Source organism: Pongo abelii, chromosome 10, assembly GCF_028885655.2.
Source record: "Pongo abelii isolate AG06213 chromosome 10, NHGRI_mPonAbe1-v2.0_pri, whole genome shotgun sequence".
Lineage (NCBI taxonomy): Eukaryota > Metazoa > Chordata > Mammalia > Primates > Hominidae > Pongo > Pongo abelii.
Genome location: NC_071995.2, coordinates 47,720,524 through 47,738,427, shown reverse-complemented (window position 1 = coordinate 47,738,427; position 17,904 = coordinate 47,720,524). Strand labels below are relative to the sequence as shown.

The window sequence follows — 17,904 nt, the reverse complement described above, 5'->3', positions numbered from 1 at the left end:
GCAAGATCCGACACGCAGACACAGCGACCCCTGCTGGCCACACCGCCCCAACCACGGCGCTTGTCAGCCCCAAGCCCTAGCTGGAAGCTTGCTCAAGGGCCAGGCGAGGCAACCTGCAGGAAGCTCAGGGCCGGTAGCCCCCTCTGACTTAGTGCCTTGCCCGCCCCCGCGGGTTTGTCTCCCAAGGGTCCACTGTCCACCCTGCCGTGGTCCCCATTGGGCTGGAGGAAGAGCCCATCCTCCTGGTCATGGCTGTGTCCGTACCTGAGTCTCCTGGAGATTGAGTGGGGAAGGGCTCCCCTCTCTTCTGCGCCCCACCCGGATAGTGGGGCGGGGGTGCATTGGGATAGGCTGCCTCAAGGTGGCCCCAGGGGACTCAAGCATGAGGGACTCCCTGTGTCCTCCACTCCACCCCCATCTGGCTAGAGCCCAGACCCAGGACTTGTGGACGACGAGGCGCCACGCTGTGGATTCGGTGGACGACGTTGCCCCCTGCTGGCCAGAGCTGGCACTTCCAGCCCGGCTCCCCCAGCCTGGGGCAGGTTGGAAAAAGTGGGAAGGGACACGGTGGGTGGGGGGCTGCTCCTTCCCTGGGCTCCCCGGGTTCTCACACGCAATGCCACGTGGTGTTTACTGTAAGCCTATGGGGCGGACATGAGTGGCTGACATGAGTGGCTGACCTCTCACTTGTAGATGCTTAGACTCTAAGTGTGGAGAAGGCTGGGGGGTCTGCCGCTCCTCACCCCAGCCTCTGGGACTGCCTGTCGCTGGCCAAGACCTACAGCTTCCCCTACCCCTTCTCAGTCCGTCTCCTGGCCCCGCTGGACAGGCGCTCAGGTCCAGACACCCCCAGGAGGGCAGAAGCATGTGGCTGGGGCCCCAGACTAGGCAGGCACGTGTGGGTTTCTATTCACACGACTATACTGAGCACTCACTCCAAGGCGCCTGACCATTTGTACAAGCGTTTTACCTCCAGGCATGGTCTCATTTTCTCTTCACGACAGCATGTGAGGTCGGGAAAAGTACCTCTGTTTTGCAGATAAGGTCCTTAAAGCTCAGAGAGCTTATGTTGCCCCAAGTTCTGCGGCCAGATTGGAATGAGGGTGGTTACTGACTCCAGACTGGGCTCACTGCGAAGCTGGGCTGTGTGGAGCTGTTCACTGCATGACCTCCTGCCTTTTCCTCACAGAAAGCTGACTGGTCCCAGGCATCTCATGCCCTCATCCGGTCCCCACAACTATCTTGTGAGGAAAGTGATATTTTATCCCCATTTTACAGAGGAAGAGATGGAGGCTCTGAGAGTTTAAGAAGGTTACCTAAGGAGTGTCAGTGACAGTGGGACAAGAGCAGGCTAGGACAGAGCTCAGGCCCAGAGGAGAGGACGGTGGGGACACTGGTGGGCCGAGGCATGAGAGAGAAGCCCTGGAAAAGGGGGCTGGGCCACATGTGGCTTCTTGGGGAGGGGGTCGGGGGGCTGCTCCCTCTGGGCACAGGCTCCCAGCAGGACACCTTTTTGAAACATCAAGGTGCAGAGAAAGGGGCCCAGGGCTGTGATGGAACCTGGCTGGTCACCCCCTTGCCATCTTGAGGGGCTGCAGTTGGCTCACTCCTCCTCCACCCTGCCTGTCACACCCTGGCACTCCCCTCAAGTGCCAGCCAAGCCCTCCTCAAATGGTAGGGACTTGATTGACATGGCTGAGGGGGAGGGGTGGAGGGTGACTGCAGTGAGGACCCCTCCTTCCTGGCCTCTAGCTCTATTTTGATATTTGGTCTTCTCTCTCTCAGTCTCTCCCTGCTCTGTTCCCATCTCTCTGATTCTCTGGGCCTCCCATGGTCTCAGTCTCCCTTTTTTCCCACAGAGCACTTGTCCTGGGGTCCCCTGGTACCCTGTGGAGATCGTGGTGGAGGATGTGGGATGACAAAGAGGAGAGGCAATGGGCCAGGGTGTCTCAAGGCACTCTGAGGAGAGACAGAGGCGGAATGTGAGTATCAGTGATTTATTGGGTAGCCCCCACTCTAAACACCAGCAGCCCCACGCATGCATCCTCACCAGAAATAAATAAGGCGGCATTCAATGAACCAGTCTGTCGTCTTCCTAAGGAGCTCAGGGGAGGGTCTGCCTCTGCCCACCTAGGAGCTGGGATCCCTTCAGCTCTTGAGGAAGGGCTGGGGAAGGTGGGGGATGCAGGCTGCAGGCCCACCCTTTTCTGGCCTGGCCCTTGCAGCCTGTGAGCTTGGCACTGCGTTCACAATCTCTGAGGTCTGTCCCAGAGAGACCTGTCCCCAGCAGACCCCAGCCCCTGGCCCCTACCCCAGGAGTCCCATCATGGGTTCCTTCTCCCCTCTCTAACTGTGCAGCCAGGGGGACCAGCGCCTCCTCCTCAGCCAAGAGGACCGGTTGTGCAAAAAGGAAGCTTGTGTTATGTACTTTTTCTTTTTTTCCCCCTTGGCTCAGGGGCTGAGGGGCTGGCCCCTGCCTGACACCGGTCAGTGGGTGGTCAGCTCCATGGTCTTCTTCCGCTCTTCCCGCTGCTCCTCCCAGTCCTCGTCAGGCTCATACGTGCCTTTGATGATGGCCACACGCTCACTCAGGCTCAGGGAGTTGGGGAAGAGCAGGTAGAAGTAGAGGATGGCAGCCAGGACCGCCCCCACGATGGGCCCTACCCAGAAAACCTGGTGGAGACAGGGCAGGAGTCAGGGCACTGAGCCCCAGACCTTGAAGACCACATGCCCCCCACCCCACAGAGGACAGACCCATGGACCCTGAGAGGAGACAGACATGCAGACTTCCAGACCTTCAGGGAGAAAGACTTCCTCCCACCTCGGGGACGGATATACTGACACACCACTCCCAGGGACAAAGACATGGACCACAGACACCCAGACCCTCAAAGAAGGCAAACAGATTCCCAGAGGGACAGGCCCCCTCCAACCACACCGGAAAGAGAAACAAATAAACCTTCAGGGGGGACACATGGGTCCCCAGAGAGACAGATGAACAGAGCACCTCTCCCCTCCACATAGGGATAGAAACAGACCCTGGAGAGAGTGACCATGAGCTTTCAAAGGAGGGGGCAGACAGATTGTCCACAGGGACAGACCCACAGGAAGACTCTCCCAACCCCCTCAACAGGGACAGATAAATAAAACATCAGAGAGGACCAGCACACAGACACCCAGAGGGACAGACACCAAATCCTCAAGGGAATTGACACAGAGCCCCTCTGCACCTCCAGGTTCAGTACAGAGCCTCTTCCATAAGCGGACAGATACTCATACTCCCTGTCCCCAGCGGTTCAGGCCATACAAAGCCACCTCTGCCCCTCTGGCTGAATCCCATCCCCTACTGTGTCCCTTTCTCTCTCAGCCACCACTCCCTGGCCCACCCCCAAGCTCTAGGCCCACAGAAGCCAGGTCTGGTGAGCTCTGAGCTGCCACTGCTGGGTCTCCAGGCCCTCATCTCCAGGGAGCCAGGGGAAGGGACGGACTCACCCAGTGAGCGGGGCTGAACCGATTCATGACCACGGCAGGGCCAAAAGAGCGGGCTGGGTTCATGGAGCAGCCAGTGAAGTAGATCTGGATAGAGACAGGGCGGTGGAGAGAAAGGCAACATCCTGGTCCACTCCCACAGAACCTGGACTCTCCCAAGGTTACACTGCAGTCCAGGGGCTCAGCCAGGTCTCAAACTCAGGCTGGCAACCTCTCCCTCCAAGGATCCCAGCTGCTCGGTTAACCATGGACCCTTAACTACACCCTCCTCTCTTCTCTGCTCTGAGGTTGGGTTTGATTCCTGTCCCATCCCACCTCCTACTTACTCCCATCTTTCCTCAGCCCAGAGGTTTTGGGGGATCAATTCTGGGGCCCAGTAGGGCCAGAGTCCAGGAGCCCTGAATCCAGGCCTTAAACTCTGCTGGACTCATCAATCTGAAGTGGGCTCCGCTCCAGGGCTCCATTATTTGCCTTGAGTGCCTGCCCCACCCTCACCCCAGCCCAATGTTAGTACTGCTCACTCCGACAAGGTGGCCCAGGGTGACAGACAGGCCAATGGACAGGGCTGGGGAGCCCACAGGGCTGGTGCGGCGGGAGTCAGTGGAGGCGAAGATGCAGAGTGCCAGCTGGAAGGTCAGAATCAGCTCCACCACCATGGCCTGGCCTTGCGTTGTGTTGTTGTTGAGCTGCAAGGGGATAGCGGGTTAGGACCCCAGCCACCTTCTGGCTGTATAGCCAGGGGCTTGGGGAGAAGGGCTTTTGGCCTCCAGGGACACTTAGAGCACCTTGGCACCTGGAAGCCAAGCCCTGTGGACATCACCCCAGCGAAGCCATTTGTTAAAGACACTATACATTTCACAGTTTGCACAGGCTTGAAGCTCAGGCCTGTGGCCAAAGGGCAGAGTGTCAGGGTAGCTTTTCCTGGACACAGTCCTATCAATGGCTCTGCCCAACCCCCAGCCCCCATAAGCTGGCATTTACCCTCCATCCTGTGGGCAGCTGCCCGGTTTGCCTGCCTCACACCCCATCCCGGCCTCCTGCCCGTGCCTGGCCCCATGCCAGTGCCAGCCTTAAACCCGTCTCTCCAGTGCGGCTGACTCACAGTTTGACAATGGCCGAGCAAATCCTCCTCTGTGCTTGATTAATGAACTCAGTTTGCATGGGGTTGGGGGCTGACTCTGGGGCTGCGGGAGGTGGGAGGGAGGCAGGGGTGCGGGGTTGAGGGGAGGAGCACAGGTTGGGGAAAGCGGGAACCAATACTCAACAGAAACTGCTCTGCACTGGCCCCACATTAGGGGGTTCCTATCTACGGTTTCTAAATGTGAGCCCCTTGACAACTGCTGTGGCAGACACGACCATCCCCATGGAGGGGCTGAGAACAATGAAGCACAGACAGGCCAGGGTCACCCAAAGCCGGGATGACAGCCCGCTTTTCTCTGGTGGTTCTACTCAGCCGCTCCACTGAGGAGATAGGAGAGGTGAGGGGCGCAGGAGGAAGGTGGAGCTCAAAGGTGAGACAGGAGGAGGCAGAAGTTTCCGGCAGGAGAGGAGGGGCAGCAGGCATTGAAGATACCAGGGTGGGCCAGCATGAGTGGAGGGCAGAGGAGGTGGGCGGGCAGGGGGCACACATCAGCCTGGAGAGTTGCCTTCCTGGCCTTGGGAGGTTCTTGCCTTCCTGGTGAAGGGTGTGGGCTGGCCCACTCTGCGGCACCCCTTTTTTCCAGGTGGGGTAAGAGGCCTGGTCCTGAGCCCACCCCAGGGTCGAGGCTCCCACCCTCCCCCCCCCCCGGGGCACTCACCGCATTGACGGCCAGATTGCCCCGGGCATTGAGCGGTGCCACACCGTAGAGGATGCCGGCCCCGGCAATGGCGCCCACCAGCTGGGCCGCCACGTAGAAGAAAGCCCGGAGCAGCGAGATCTGGTTGCCCACCAAGAGGGCCAGGGTGATGGCGGGGTTGATGTGGCCGCCGCTCACGGGTCCCAGGGCCTGGGCCAGCGTGCCTATGGCCAGGCCAAACGCCAGCGCGATCTGCAGGATGGTAGGCAGCGCCGACGGCCACTTGAGGGCCGAGCCCAGGCCGAAGAAGACGAAGATGAGGGTGGCCAAGAACTCGGCGAACACGGCCTTGAGGAAGGCCACGGAGCACACCTCCTTCTTCATGGTGGCCGCGGGGGCCCGGCGGCAGCTGCCGCGGCGGGGGGCGCCCGTTGGGTCGCAGGCGGCGGAGGAGGTGGAGGCGGCGGGGGCGGGGGCCTGGCTGCGGGGCGCCGCGCACTGTCCCGCGCCCACTCCGAGGCTGGCGGCCTGGCGCGGGCCCTGCTGGGGCGCGCTATATAGGGGGCGGGCGGCCGGGCGCGGGGCCGGCGCGGGGGGGCAGGGGGCGGCTCCTACGCTCGGGGGCCAGCGCGGCGCGCGGGTTGGGAGGCTCAAGGCCGCTGCGGACCCGCCGCTCCCCGTCGCCCAGCGCAGCCCCGGCGCGACCCCCGCCCCCCGGCCGGGGCAGCCGCCTGCCCGTCCGGGCCACGTGACCCAGGCGGCGGTGTAGACCGGCCCAGCGTCCCGGGCCCTGCGCATGATGCGCCCAGGTTGGCTCCCGCGCTCTCCTCGGTGCCGTGCGCCCCGGACTCCCTGGGAGACGGGGCTCGGTCCCGGCGCTTCACTCCGACCTCGGGGCGTCTAGCTCCGCCGGCCTTTACCGCGCTCCGCGCGCGGCCTTCCCCTTTTCTTCTCTTCGGGCTTTTGGTCCAGCTCCTCCTTTTCCTCCTGCGACCGGAGCATCCTGACCCGCCTCACCCCCGGCTGGGTCGGAGTGATGCTCGTCCCGCAGGTCGGCGCCGCTCACCTCCCTCACCGCCGGCGGCGGGGGCGGGCGGCCGGGCTGGGTCCTGCAGGGCGGTCCGGCCGTCCGACGTGGGCAGCTCCCGGCCCGGGCCGGGCGAGCTTCTGGGCTTGGAAGGCTGGCATTTTGGGAAAAGTGGGCACCGTGCCAGTCTGCCCCGACGCTTCGCAATCCTCGACGCCCGGTAGCTGGGCAGTACCTGGACTAGGCAACGGACCCCGAAGGCGCTCTCTCCCAGGCCGGGGTTCCCCTTGTCGAGGGGACGGGAGGGGGGTGTGACGCGAGGCCTTGAGACTCTGGGAGTTGGAGTGGGGGAGCAGGGAGGGTAGAGACGCACCACTGACCTCCCAAGCGCGGTCTTGGCGTCTCCCCTCTTCCTGCTAGAAGCCCCTCACCCTGGATCTGAGACTCTCCTTGTCTTCCTCCATCTCCCCTAAGTCTCCTTCAAACCCTCACTGGGTCTTGGTCTCTCTCCCCCTCGAAATCTGTTTCTGTCAGTCAGTCTTTGCAAAACCGTATTTCTCTTTTTGTCACTGTCTTTGGTCTCTGACCCTCTCCCTCTGCCAGCCTCTTCCTCTCGGTCTCTCTCCGAGAGGTCTCTTTCTCATTTCAGTCTCTCTGTTCTCCACCTCTCCATCTCTCTCTCACACCTTCTCATTTTCTGTTTTTCCTTCTTGCCTTTTGCTGTCTTAATCTCTCTGTCTCTATTCATTTCTCTCATCCTGCAGTTTCTGTCTCCTGGCTATTTTCACCTTTCCTCTGGCTCTTAATTTTTGTGCTTTTCTTTGTTTCTGTCTGTTTCTACCTCATTTTCCATGTCTCTCTCTCTTACATGTGGTCTTTTTCAGTCTCCCCAAAGTCAAGTTCTTCTACTCCTGGTCTGGGTGACACTTTCTTCCAGTTCCCATCCCCCTTCCCTCTGAGCTTGTAACCCCTTTGTGACCTGCTGCCTCCTCGCATACCACCCCCTCCCTCTTCCCACTCACTCCAGGTCGGACATGTGGAGAATGAGGCTGGAAGGCTCTCTAGGGCTTAGAGGGGGAGGACCCACCCCCAGGATCCCGGGAGAGGAGCTGCATTAAAGACTCCCATCCCCATGTGTGTTAGAGAAGCCCTTAGCACAGTGCCTGGCACAGAATAAGGCTCAGTAAAGTCTCCTTACGTTGTGACTGTTAATTTTAAAAGCCCCTTGAGGGTTTAGTGTGGTGCTAAGCTTGGGGGAAGAGTCCAGCGGGAGGGTGCAGAGGAAGTAGAGAACAGGTGCCTCCCCTGTCAGTTTGTCAGGCAAGGCTGAGGGGAGGAGCCTGCAGGAATGCTAAGGACTTGGAGGAGCGGGCTCTGGGCTCTGTGGCAGCTAAGATGCCAAAGAAAACAAGGGCTAAAGAAACCCCTCTATTGTTCCTGCCCAGCTGTGGCATTTCCTGCTGGAGCAGCTCCTCCCCCAAATCTCTCCTCTTAAGGCCGGAGGTCAGTCTGTCCTTTCTTCCGTGGGTCTCAGCGCTCTGTCCCCAGCCAATCATGCCAGTTGTATGCAGGATTTTCTTCTGGGCCTGGGACTTGGGCTGGACAATGACCCTGATGACCCCAGAGGCCATTGGGGGCCAGGCTCCTTTGCTGCTGAACTTGCCTCCAGTTCGCACCCTTCCACTTGCTTTCTCATCCTTTCTCCCCAGGCACTGTCTTCACAGTCCAGAGGTCTCAAACTCCAGCATTTCAGAATGAAAGGACTCACAAGTGCTCACAAGAGGCTGGGCTGCCAGGGGAAGCTCCGACCTGAAGATTTGAACTAATGAGGGACTGTAAAGGCCAAGACCTTGTTCTTGCCGTTTTAGAGATTCAGAATATAATCTACAAAGTTAGAGATTATAATTGGCCTCCACTGTGTGATTTGATTCCAAGCTACCCATGAAGAAACCCAGACTCAGAGGTCACTTGCCTAGGGTCACACAGTGACCTGAGATGGGAATCACAGGTCGCCACACACTTGGTCACCAGGAGTGGGCCTGGTGAGGCCAAAAAAGGTGACTTCATCTGTCAAGGTTACTCACACGGGGCAGCTGATTCTGTTTCCTAGGCCTGTGTCTTAGGCTCTTCCATCTCTCTAACCACTAGAGTCCCTCTGTCCTCAAGTCATCACAATAAACTCCTGTTATGTCTTGGAATTCTCTTTGCCCAAGCACTCAGGCCCTGCCCTGGCAGCTCCAGAGGAATGCCCGGGACCTTTCTGAGCTGAGTGATGGGTCTCCCCATTTGTGACAGGGGGAATTTGAATATCTTAGGGAGAGCTCTTCCCTTCCTCTCCTGATATGGGGACTTCTGAGTTCCCTGGGAGAAGTTGAGGGCTGGGGTAGAAATGGTAGGGAGCTCCGCCTGTCTTCTGGTACCTTGGACTGTATTTCTATTGACCACTGCCAAGTTGTGGAAGAAACAGTACTTATTGGCAAATGAGCATTTATTGAGTGCTTATTATATGCAGAGCAGTTGAAGGAAGGTAGATAGGAGAATGCCATCCAAGAACTGGAAGCAGCCCTGTCCCCAAAGGGCTTACAGTCTAGCTGGGAGGCATTGTATATATACAACATCACAGCTTAAAGATACAAAACAACATTGAAGCACCATTTGCAGGTGCAAAGTCATTTGGCAAGAAGTGGGAATATGGGACAGCTCAGAACCTTCTCTGTCCCCAGCTTGGGGACCTGGAGGTCTGTCTACCTGTCTCCATGCCGCCCTGCCTCTGTCTGGTTTGGTGTGTGTGATCTCTGTTCTCTGACTGACCGGGTGCTCTTAAAGGGCAGAAACCAGCCCCACATTCTTTGTCCTCTCTACCCTGCTGCCCTCGCCAAGGCTGTCCGTCCACTGCAAGACAGTGGGTTGGACTGGAAAGGCCCAGCCATGTGTTCTGGCTTCTGCCAGGGCCTCCCAGGAGCCTAGGATTTGTCTCAGTGGAAAAATCATGGGATTTTGTATAAAAAGCTCTGAGTTCAAGTCTTGGCTTCACTATGTACTACCTGTGAGACTTTAGACCAGTCCCTTAGCCTTGGTTTCTGAATCGGTAAAATGGGAAGAACAATATTTGCTCTACCTTTGTCACAGGGTTGGGAGACAATCACAGGGGACGATAAGGGGAAGCTTTGGAAATAGCAAAACCCTTCATGGCTGGGGGCCTTTGTCCTTCCTTAACCTATCTGAAGTTTGAGGAAGATTAGATGAGCCCGTGCATGCAAGGCATCCAGCACAGCAGCTGGTACACAAGAGATGCCAGGAACTGCCAATTTCCCTCCACCCCTGGAGTTCCATCACTTGGAATCCTTTTTTGACTTCTGACTCCAATCTGGGCAATAGAGGCTAGAAATGGTAAGGATTTCACATTTAGTTTTTGGGGAGATGCAATCCAAGAAGTGAAACAGACATAGAGAGAAATTCTTGGCTTCTTCTAGAGGAGTTTGTTGGGGCGAGGTAGGGTGGGGATGAGGTGCCTGAGACACATCCATGCTGGGCTCATAGCTCACTGCCTTGCTGCCTTTGAACCTCTAGAGCAAGGACACTCAGATTCCAGGAGGACAGCTCTGGAGGTCACTTTGGTTTCTGACTCCATCCTTCTTCTGGTAGTGAGGCCAAGTGGCTGTCACTAGCTACTGGGGGTTTGGGAGAGTCCTCTCCATAGCACGTATGGCCCAGGGCAGCCTTTTTTGGACCTCAAAGAAAGCTTTGGTCAAGGAAGACAGGAAAGAGCATAGATGAGAGGGGACACAATTACAGAGATGTTCCTTATACACTGTCTTTCTTGGATGGGAGCAGAAGGGAGAAAGAGGCTAGAGACTTAGTGCCTGGTGCACAGTGGGTGCTTGGTGCAGTGTGAGATAGATACAGACAGAAGTCTTGAAGGCATGGAGGCCACAGAGAGCATGGGGGCGGGGGGGGGGTTCAAGGTATGACCCACATGTTACTTATACAGCATGCTGGAGAGGGAAGGAGAGAATGGATGGGGCTGGGTGGTGGGAGGAAGGAGGTGGGAGAAAAGATAGGGCACACATTCAGGGTAAGAAGAGGTTAAGAGGCTGGGCCAGGTTGGAGCCAGCCCCAAACCCATCTCCTTCTGCTTGGATCTTGCGAGCTCCCAGGACTCTCCTTTGCTTTGGCCATCAACGAAAGGAGGTAAGGGATGTTGAGCATCAGATTCCTTCTGCATCCTTCCCCCAGGAAGCAGAAATAATGAAATGATTCTAGTAATGCGTGATAATGGCATTAAGAATTACAGTTTACACAGCACCTTTACATGCGTCATCTCACTTAATCCCAGTTAATCTCTTTTGAGAGCAGTCATACTGGCCTAGAAATTTAGAAGCCTGGGTTCTAGACTCAGATCTGCCTCTGCCTGGAGAAGTCATTTCCCTTCTCTGGTCCTGAGAGCAGCAGGCTGCTCTATCCACAATGACTGTCCAGTGGTAGGAGCCAGAAGCAGGGGATCACGGGCTGTGGAGAGGCAGACAGAGAAGGAACAGAGATTCCTGGGGCGGAGGAGCTGCTGCCCGAGGACTGGGGAGAATGAGATGGGTGATGGAGGGGTGTTGCCTGGTGCCCATGGTTGCATGCTTGAGCGCCTTGCCCAGCCAGCCATAGGTGTGTGCTGGGCAAGAGGGCTCACTTGTGAAACTGAGTGTCTTTCAAGAAGTGTTTAGGTACAAATCTCCCCCTCTCCCAAGACAAAGGCTCGGGTCCCACAAAGGGCTTTTGTTTTCTCTGCTGAAGTGGGAGGCTAATCTCTGGGTCTGGGGCACCCCTGGAGACGGGGGTCCCGGGCACACACAGCGTACACACATGTGAAGGCGTGCACACTCATATGCCTGCTTCCTCTTTGGAGAGGTTCTCCCTCACCACAGAAAGGAAATCTTTGCCAACCAAAGATTTCCTTTTTCCAGAGGCCATTTCTAGGGGAGCTGTTCTCTGGTTGACACCTCTCTACCTCCAGCAATGAATCTTGGCAAGCCTTGGGGCCCAGCGCTGCAGGTGGGGGAAATTTTCCAGGAGGAGCCAGATTGCGGCTGGAAATCAAGACCCTCCCTTCAGCCCTCTCAAAGTGGCCTCCTTCCCTTCCCCTTCTCCTGAGGATGACTGGCACCCACACTCATCCACCGCAGGAGAAGTGGATTTATTGCAGGTTGGGGAGGAAAGGGTGCAAGGGGAAGTGAGAAGTCCCAGCCGTGCACACTTGCACCAATGTAGGCAAACCTGTTCACACTCGGGGCATGCACAACCCTGCATGTGAGGACAAAGGAAAACTCAAGGATGAACACACCTGCACACTAGTAAAACCAGTTGCACCATTCCCAGAACCCCCAAGGCAGGGGTCTGTACACTCCCCACTCAGTACCTGGGTGCAGGCTCTCCAGAGTTTCCCTCTTACCACCCACCTGCCTCCCTCCCCAGCTCAGTCCCCTAAGTTCCCAGTTCCCTGCAAAAGGCTGAAGGAGCCACCACTGGCTGCTCACAGCCTCAGGGCAGGGGACCCGCCAGGCTCAGGGCTTCCTCCCGCAGCCTCCTCCCCGCCTGCTCACAGCACTGGCCTCGGCGCGCACGTCCAGGAAGCAGCTACTCTGCGCTGGGGGGCCAACTTCAGACCTGGGGGAGAGGAGGGACGGGGTGGGCCCTTCTGCCTCGGGCCTCGCAAGCGTCCGTCGGGGCCGTAGAGGCCGCTGGCGGCCCTCAGGCCTTGGTGCCCCGTGGCAGGCTCTGCGGCGAGTGCAGCTCCACCGACTGCCGCCGTCGCACCTCGCGGTCCTCCCAGTCGGTGTCCGGCTCCAGGCCCTTCAGCACTGCCAGGCGCTCCGACAGGCTCTTGGCTGGCGGAAACAGCACGTAGTTGTAGAGGAGGGAGCCCAGGATGGCGCCCACCAGGGGTCCGATCCAGAAGACCTGGGGGCGAGCGGAGAGGGCGGCTTGGCACCCGCGCCTGCACCCGCACGCGGAGCCCACAGGCCCCGGCGACACACTCTGCGGCCGCACCCTTCCTCCCCGCCATTAATCTAGTAAAATGCTTATTTATGTAATTAGCGACGACAACGCCAGCTGCTGGGGAAGGATTGTCAGTGCGGGGTTAAGGGTGCGAATTCTGAAGCCACTGCCTGTGTGTGAATCCTGATTCCACCACTTAAGTGCTGTGTGCACTTCGACAAGTTACTTACCCTCTCTGTGCCTTTCACTCTAAGAATGTCTATCTCCTAGGGTGGTTGTGAAAACTGAGTTAATGTTTGCAAAGCACTCAGAACAAGGCTCACCACATACTAAGCACCAGATAAGTGCTAAATACTACCACTTACAGAGTTTTAAGTGCCAGACACTGCATTATCTGGGTTACACCGGTAACCTCACTTACTGTCCCCAAGAAGCCAGTGAGGTAAGCTGTTGTCATCCTCATTCACAGATGTGGAAACTGAGTCTTTGGCATCAGATCTGAGGGGTGGAACCCAAGGCTCCCCAGGACCAGGAGGAGTGTGGAGGGTTTGGGGTACCGCTGCTGAGCCCCCATCCCATGCTATTCCAGCTCTTGTTCTCCCTCTAAAATGGGTTTCTAGGGAAGGGGAGGGCAGAGGGTTTCAGCCATTACCCAGTGGTCATCAAATTTGCCGGTGACGACAGCTGGAGCCAGGGAGCGGGCAGGATTCATAGAGCAGCCGGTGTAATGGATCTGCAGTGGGAGGAGGGCATCACAGAGAAGGGAGGTGAGGACAGGGCAGGAAGTCCTTGTCCCGCGCTGCAGTGCTTGACCTCAGCCTAAAGGGAACCCACGTGATGGACAATTAACTTCATGTTTTATTTACAGATGGGCTGGAGTGATATCTGTCCCTCTGGGGTATCTGGGAGTCAAACCTCTGGGGTGTCTGTTCCTCTTGAGAGTTCTGTGTATGTGTCCCTCTTGGGGTCTCTGTGTCTGTCTCTGGAGTGGTCTGTGTGTCTGTTCCTCCAGGGAGGCTGGAACCCATGGCCATGACCTACCCCAAGGAGGTGGCCCAGGGCCACAGAGAAGCCTATGGAGAGAGCAGGGGTGCTCGGGTTCTCTCCGCGGCGCTCATCGGTGGAGGCAAAGATGCAGAGCACCAGCTGCAGTGTCAGGAAGAGCTCCACAGTTACCGCCTGGCCAGCCGTCGTGCTGTTGCTGAGCTGGGGACAAAGAGGCAGGTAGGGGAATACTGAGCACACTCTCCTCTCTGGCTCCATCTTCCTGTCCACCTGCAGTGGAGGCACCAGGGGGCCTCTGGGCTGGGAACCAGAACACCTGGGCTTGCCAGACACCTTAGCTGGAATGACTGATCCCTTCTTCCTGGGCCCTGGCCCAAAGGCAGCCCATGATCCCCCAGGATGCCCGTGGTCCCCCCACCAGAGGTAGCAAAACTGACTCTGTAGCCCATTAGATTGGGGCCTGAGGTTGGGAGCCTGCAGTATGAGAGGAAAAGAATGCTGAGATCCGGAATTTCTGTTTTCCGAAGAACAAGAAGGGAAGAGATTTCAACTGCCTCAGGAAGCTTTGGGCCAGTTAGCAGGAACACCTGCCTCTCTCTCTAGACCATCAGACCCTGGTGCAATGAGAGGCCTGTGGTCTTTCTTCCTGAGGTCAAATGGCTCCCAGGGACAGGGTAGAGGGACTTGGGTCTGGGGGACGGTCCTAGTGTGCCCCTTTCCGCTATGAGTCCAGCATCTACCTCTTTCCCTAACCCTTGTCTATTCCCCACTGCCTTTCAGGCCTCAGGTTTGCCCTGTTGGTTTGCTCCCTGCACATCCTATGGAGGTGGGGGTGAGGGCCCTGGAGCTGTGTTGGACAATGCCTCCACACCCATGTAGGCTGCCCATGGTCTCAGCAGACCCTGCCTTGGGTAAGGAGAGAACTTGGGGCTGAGTAAAGAGGTGATTTCATAACTGGGCCGCACCCAGCACTGGATTTCTCCTTGAGTTTTGTCACCCTGTACCCTACACCCTGCCTTCTGGGGCTGGGCACTGCACTGGGTGGAACAGTGACAGCTCTCAGCTCCCACGCTCTTTCTCCAGGCCCTGAACCCCCACCCCTGGGTCCAAGACATCAGGTCAGAACCCTTGGGTCTCTCTAGGGTGTAACCTCAATCCCTCCTGTTGTTGTCCAATGCAGAGTCTCTAGAGGACAGTGAAAAGAGCTTTGGAAGCAGACACTTTGGAGGCCTCTGACTTGCCATGGGACTATTTAATTTGGCCTCAGTTTCTCCTTCTGTGAAATGGCATAAGAAAATGGATTCTGGAGGACTGTGGAAGGACTGGAAATGACTTATTGGTTCTGTGACTTGGATCAATTGACTGTTGAGCCGGAATTTGCCACTCACAGTAGGGGGAACCACAAAATTTCCCTTATAGCGTTGTACCAATGATGAGATGATAGCTGGCCTGGCACAGGGCAGGTGCATGTCAATGATTAACTTCCTGGTGGCCAGGCTGGCTCTCAGTGTCCTCAAAGGACACGTGGGATTGTCTTGAGGGTCATCTGGCTCTCCTTAGCCTCAGGGCAAGTTGGTCCCACCACTGCCCCATTCCATCCAGGCAGGGTTCTCCCCAGGTCCTCAAGGTGGTAAATGCTGAGAAGTGGCATGGAGGAGCCCTCCCAGACCCTTCTCTTCTGAGGGCCCCAGTCAGTTGTGAAATGATGGAGGAGGAGGACTGCATGTTTCCCATGGCCTCTCGCTCCCAGTGCCCTGCTATTAGAGAAGGACTTCCTGGTCATGCTCTCAGGAAGTTCCTTTTTCAGTCTAACTGGACCTCTTCTTGCTGCAAACTGAACTAATTTTGTTCTCAGAGGAAATGAGCCCACTCCTCTGCTTGCCCACCTAGCCTTTCCTTGGCCCCTGGCCCCCAGCCTTGTCATATTTTCCTCTTTAAAGAACAGAGGCTGGGTGTGGTGGCTCATGCCTGTAATTCCAGCACTTTGGGAGGCTGAGGCGGGTGGATCACTTGAGGTTAGGAGTTCGAAACCAGCCTTACCAACATGGTGAGTCCTGTCTCTACTAAAAATACAAAAATTTTTAGTAGAATACTAAAAATTCTACTGTGGGAATACAGTAGTAAGGGAATAAGTGGGAATACAGGCATGTAATCCCAGCTACTCGGGAGGCTGAGGCAAGAGAATGGCTTGAGGTGGAGGTTGCAGTAAGCTGAGATTGTACCATTGCACTCCAGCCTGCGCAACAGAGTGAGACTCCATCTCAAAAACAAAACAAAACAAAACAAAACAGAGAAGTTCCCTAATTGGGATACCTCTGTCCCACAAATGAGGAAGGGCCACTTGTGCAGAGAAGGGGGTGGCCACAGAGATTGTGCAGGACTCGTCAAAGACATTGGGACTCTTGTCCAGTGGCCCAGGGGTGGAAAAGGCCAGGAACTACTGGAGACCGAGGCACAAAAGAAGCACTTGCTGTCCTGGCTTAGGATGGGGGTACAGAGTGAGAGTTGATCTGTTGGGGGCACAGGTCATTCCTCCACACTCATGTCCCTTGGATTCACAGGGCCCACACAGACCTGAGAGGGGAAGTGAGTGGGACATGGGGAAAGGGACTGTGGCACCACCCTCAGCTCCCAAAGGGCCCACGGGGCCCAGTTAGCGCCTGTATCATGTAATCAGCAGCCAGCTTATGGGCTCCGGGGACCTCCTCAGGGTTTGGAGAAGTGAGTATGCCCATTGCTGCTTGCAGAGCTGTGGTGTATCCGTGCCTGGCCTGTAAGGAGCACCTGCCATGGGGCCTGCAAACCCTCAAAGCAGAAGAAATGCTGGGCCCCTCTTCTCTCTTGAGAACCCTGTGATGATCACTCCAAGGCTCCCCGCAGCTTGGAAAGCATGTCTGCTTGGGACACCAACCCCTGCTGGGGTATAGCCCTGTCCTCACTGTAATGTAGGCGTTGAGTCCAACAGAAACCTGGATGAGGCTCTTCCTGCACGACGGTCAGGGTGGAAGAAGCCAGCAGTCTGTCTGCATCCTGCCTTTGCTCTGGTATCATTGCTCCTTTCATCCTGACCCTCCTGTGGTGGCTGTGTTCCTGGCTCCAGCCTCTCTCTCTCTCTCTCTCTCTCTCTCTCTCTCTCTCTCTCTCTCTCTCTCTCTCTCTCTCTCTCTCTCTCTCTCTCTCTCTGCCTCTGTCTCCATCTCTCTCCCCACCTCACCCAGAGCCCATCCCTCCCATCTCATCCCTTACAAGGGATTCCCCAGGACCTGCCCCTTGTGGATGGCAAAGTTGTGGCTACTCACAGCATTGACAGCCAGGTCCCCGCGGATGTCTGCTGGCGTGATCTCATGGAGCAGAGCGGCTCCGGCCACAGCCCCCAGCAGCTGGGCAGCCACGTAGAAGGTGGCTCGGAGAAAGGAGACGTGGCAGCCCACCAGGCAGGCCACAGTCACGGCGGGGTTGATGTGGGCCCCACTTATGTGGCCCAGAGCCTGTACCAGGGTGCCAATACCCAAGCCAAACGCCATGGCAATCTGTAGCACAGAGGGCAGGGCCTGTGGCCAGTTGAGGGCCGAGCCGAGGCCAAAGAAGACGAAGAGGAGTGTGGCCAGGAACTCTGCGAACACAGCCCTGGAGAAGGCTATGGAGCGGAGCTCCCACATGCTGCAGAGCCCTGCGTGGCTGGCCCAGCTGTCTCAGGGCCAGGAGGCTCTGGGCACTCTCTCTCGCTCTCTATCGCTCTCTTTCTCAAGGCCTCAGGGGAGGCTGGGTTGTGGGCATTTATAGGGTCCTTCCATCCCGGGTCTGGGCACGTGGCAGGGAGGTGGAGTCGTTGAGGCCAATACCTCTTCTCCTCCATGGCGGCCTCTGCCCCCATGCCCCATCCCACCCACATGCCTATCACCCTATCTTGGCCTTCACAGCTGACTAACGTTCCCCATTTAATGAGCTCCAGATAAGGACTGACGTCCCTGGTTTTCCGTGTTTATTCCCTTGGTTACCCCAGGGCTGCTGCCCCAGGGCATCTCCCAGCCCCCACAGGGTCTTGTGAAGGGGAACCTCTGGTGGGGATTGTGCCCAGCGCCCCTCTCTCTGACTCAAACTGTTGACCAAGGCAGGGGCAACACCTCACACAAAACTAAGAGAGTACATGAATGCTGCCCTTTCTGGTAACTGGGAAGTTCTTCTGTCAGACCTCCAATTATTCCTGCTTCACAGGGATGGAAAACAACTGGTTGGCTTGTGACAAATTTCCAAGGCATAAAGGTTTGTGTCTTCTGTGCTTGCATTCTTGCAGCTAATCACCCATAAATCATTAAGCTTCACCTTCTCCTGGGAGCCCCAGCTAAATAGCAGCTCCTAGAGCCTGGGGGCACTGGGACCCTGGCCCTTGGTGATGGAGTCAACCTGGGGGCGGCTGAGGAAGCTGAGGGTGTCCATTCTGGCATCAGCCTGTTCCATCTATGTGACTTAACCTTTCTTGTCTGTCTCTGTAAAATGGGGAGAATAAAACTGACCTAGTGGATTGGGGTTTGGATTGAATGAAACAATGTATGTCAAGTGCTCAGAGCAGCGCCTCATCCACAGTAGGTGGTCAATGAATATCAGCCCTTACTTACA

General features: G+C 57.0%; 2 protein-coding genes and 1 long non-coding RNA gene across 3 annotated transcripts; 1 reads left to right on the top strand and 2 right to left on the bottom strand.

Moving 5' to 3' along the window:
• Positions 1–1,981: 1,981 nt before the first annotated feature.
• On the bottom strand, positions 1,982–5,797 carry AQP5 (aquaporin 5). Its single transcript, XM_009247691.3, has 4 exons — positions 5,289–5,797; positions 4,011–4,175; positions 3,493–3,576; positions 1,982–2,673 (listed from the first exon to the last, which is right to left on the bottom strand). Exons 1-4 carry the CDS (start codon positions 5,649–5,651, stop codon positions 2,488–2,490), a joined length of 798 nt encoding a protein of 265 aa, XP_009245966.3. The 5' UTR covers positions 5,652–5,797; the 3' UTR covers positions 1,982–2,487.
• Positions 5,798–5,884: 87 nt separating this feature from the next.
• Positions 5,885–8,196, top strand: LOC103892031 (uncharacterized). The gene is made up of 2 exons (XR_008512327.1): positions 5,885–6,076; positions 8,004–8,196. It is a non-coding gene; the product is annotated as an uncharacterized LOC103892031 (long non-coding RNA).
• A 571-nt stretch (positions 8,197–8,767) lies between these two features.
• On the bottom strand, positions 8,768–17,040 carry AQP2 (aquaporin 2). Its single transcript, XM_002823203.5, has 4 exons — positions 16,587–17,040; positions 13,324–13,488; positions 12,935–13,015; positions 8,768–12,243 (listed from the first exon to the last, which is right to left on the bottom strand). The coding sequence occupies exons 1-4, from the start codon at positions 16,944–16,946 to the stop codon at positions 12,034–12,036; spliced, it is 816 nt and encodes a 271-aa protein (XP_002823249.1). The 5' UTR covers positions 16,947–17,040; the 3' UTR covers positions 8,768–12,033.
• Positions 17,041–17,904: the final 864 nt, after the last annotated feature.

What these genes read in the sequence shown, in the direction of transcription:
- AQP5 (XM_009247691.3), bottom strand. Translation starts at nt 5,651, where the DNA reads ATGAAGAAGGAGGTGTGCTCCGTGGCCTTCCTCAAGGCCGTGTTCGCC. An exon ending in GCAATCTGGCCGTCAATGCG is followed by an intron (nt 4,176 to 5,288) that starts GTGAGTGCCCCG and finishes ATCCCCTTGCAG; the next exon opens with CTCAACAACAACACAACGCA. An exon ending in GGTTCAGCCCCGCTCACTGG is followed by an intron (nt 2,674 to 3,492) that starts GTGAGTCCGTCC and finishes TGTCTCCACCAG; the next exon opens with GTTTTCTGGGTAGGGCCCAT.
- AQP2 (XM_002823203.5), bottom strand. Translation starts at nt 16,946, where the DNA reads ATGTGGGAGCTCCGCTCCATAGCCTTCTCCAGGGCTGTGTTCGCAGAG. An exon ending in GGGACCTGGCTGTCAATGCT is followed by an intron (nt 13,489 to 16,586) that starts GTGAGTAGCCAC and finishes CTTTGTCCCCAG; the next exon opens with CTCAGCAACAGCACGACGGC. An exon ending in CCCTGGGCCACCTCCTTGGG is followed by an intron (nt 13,016 to 13,323) that starts GTAGGTCATGGC and finishes CTCCCACTGCAG; the next exon opens with ATCCATTACACCGGCTGCTC.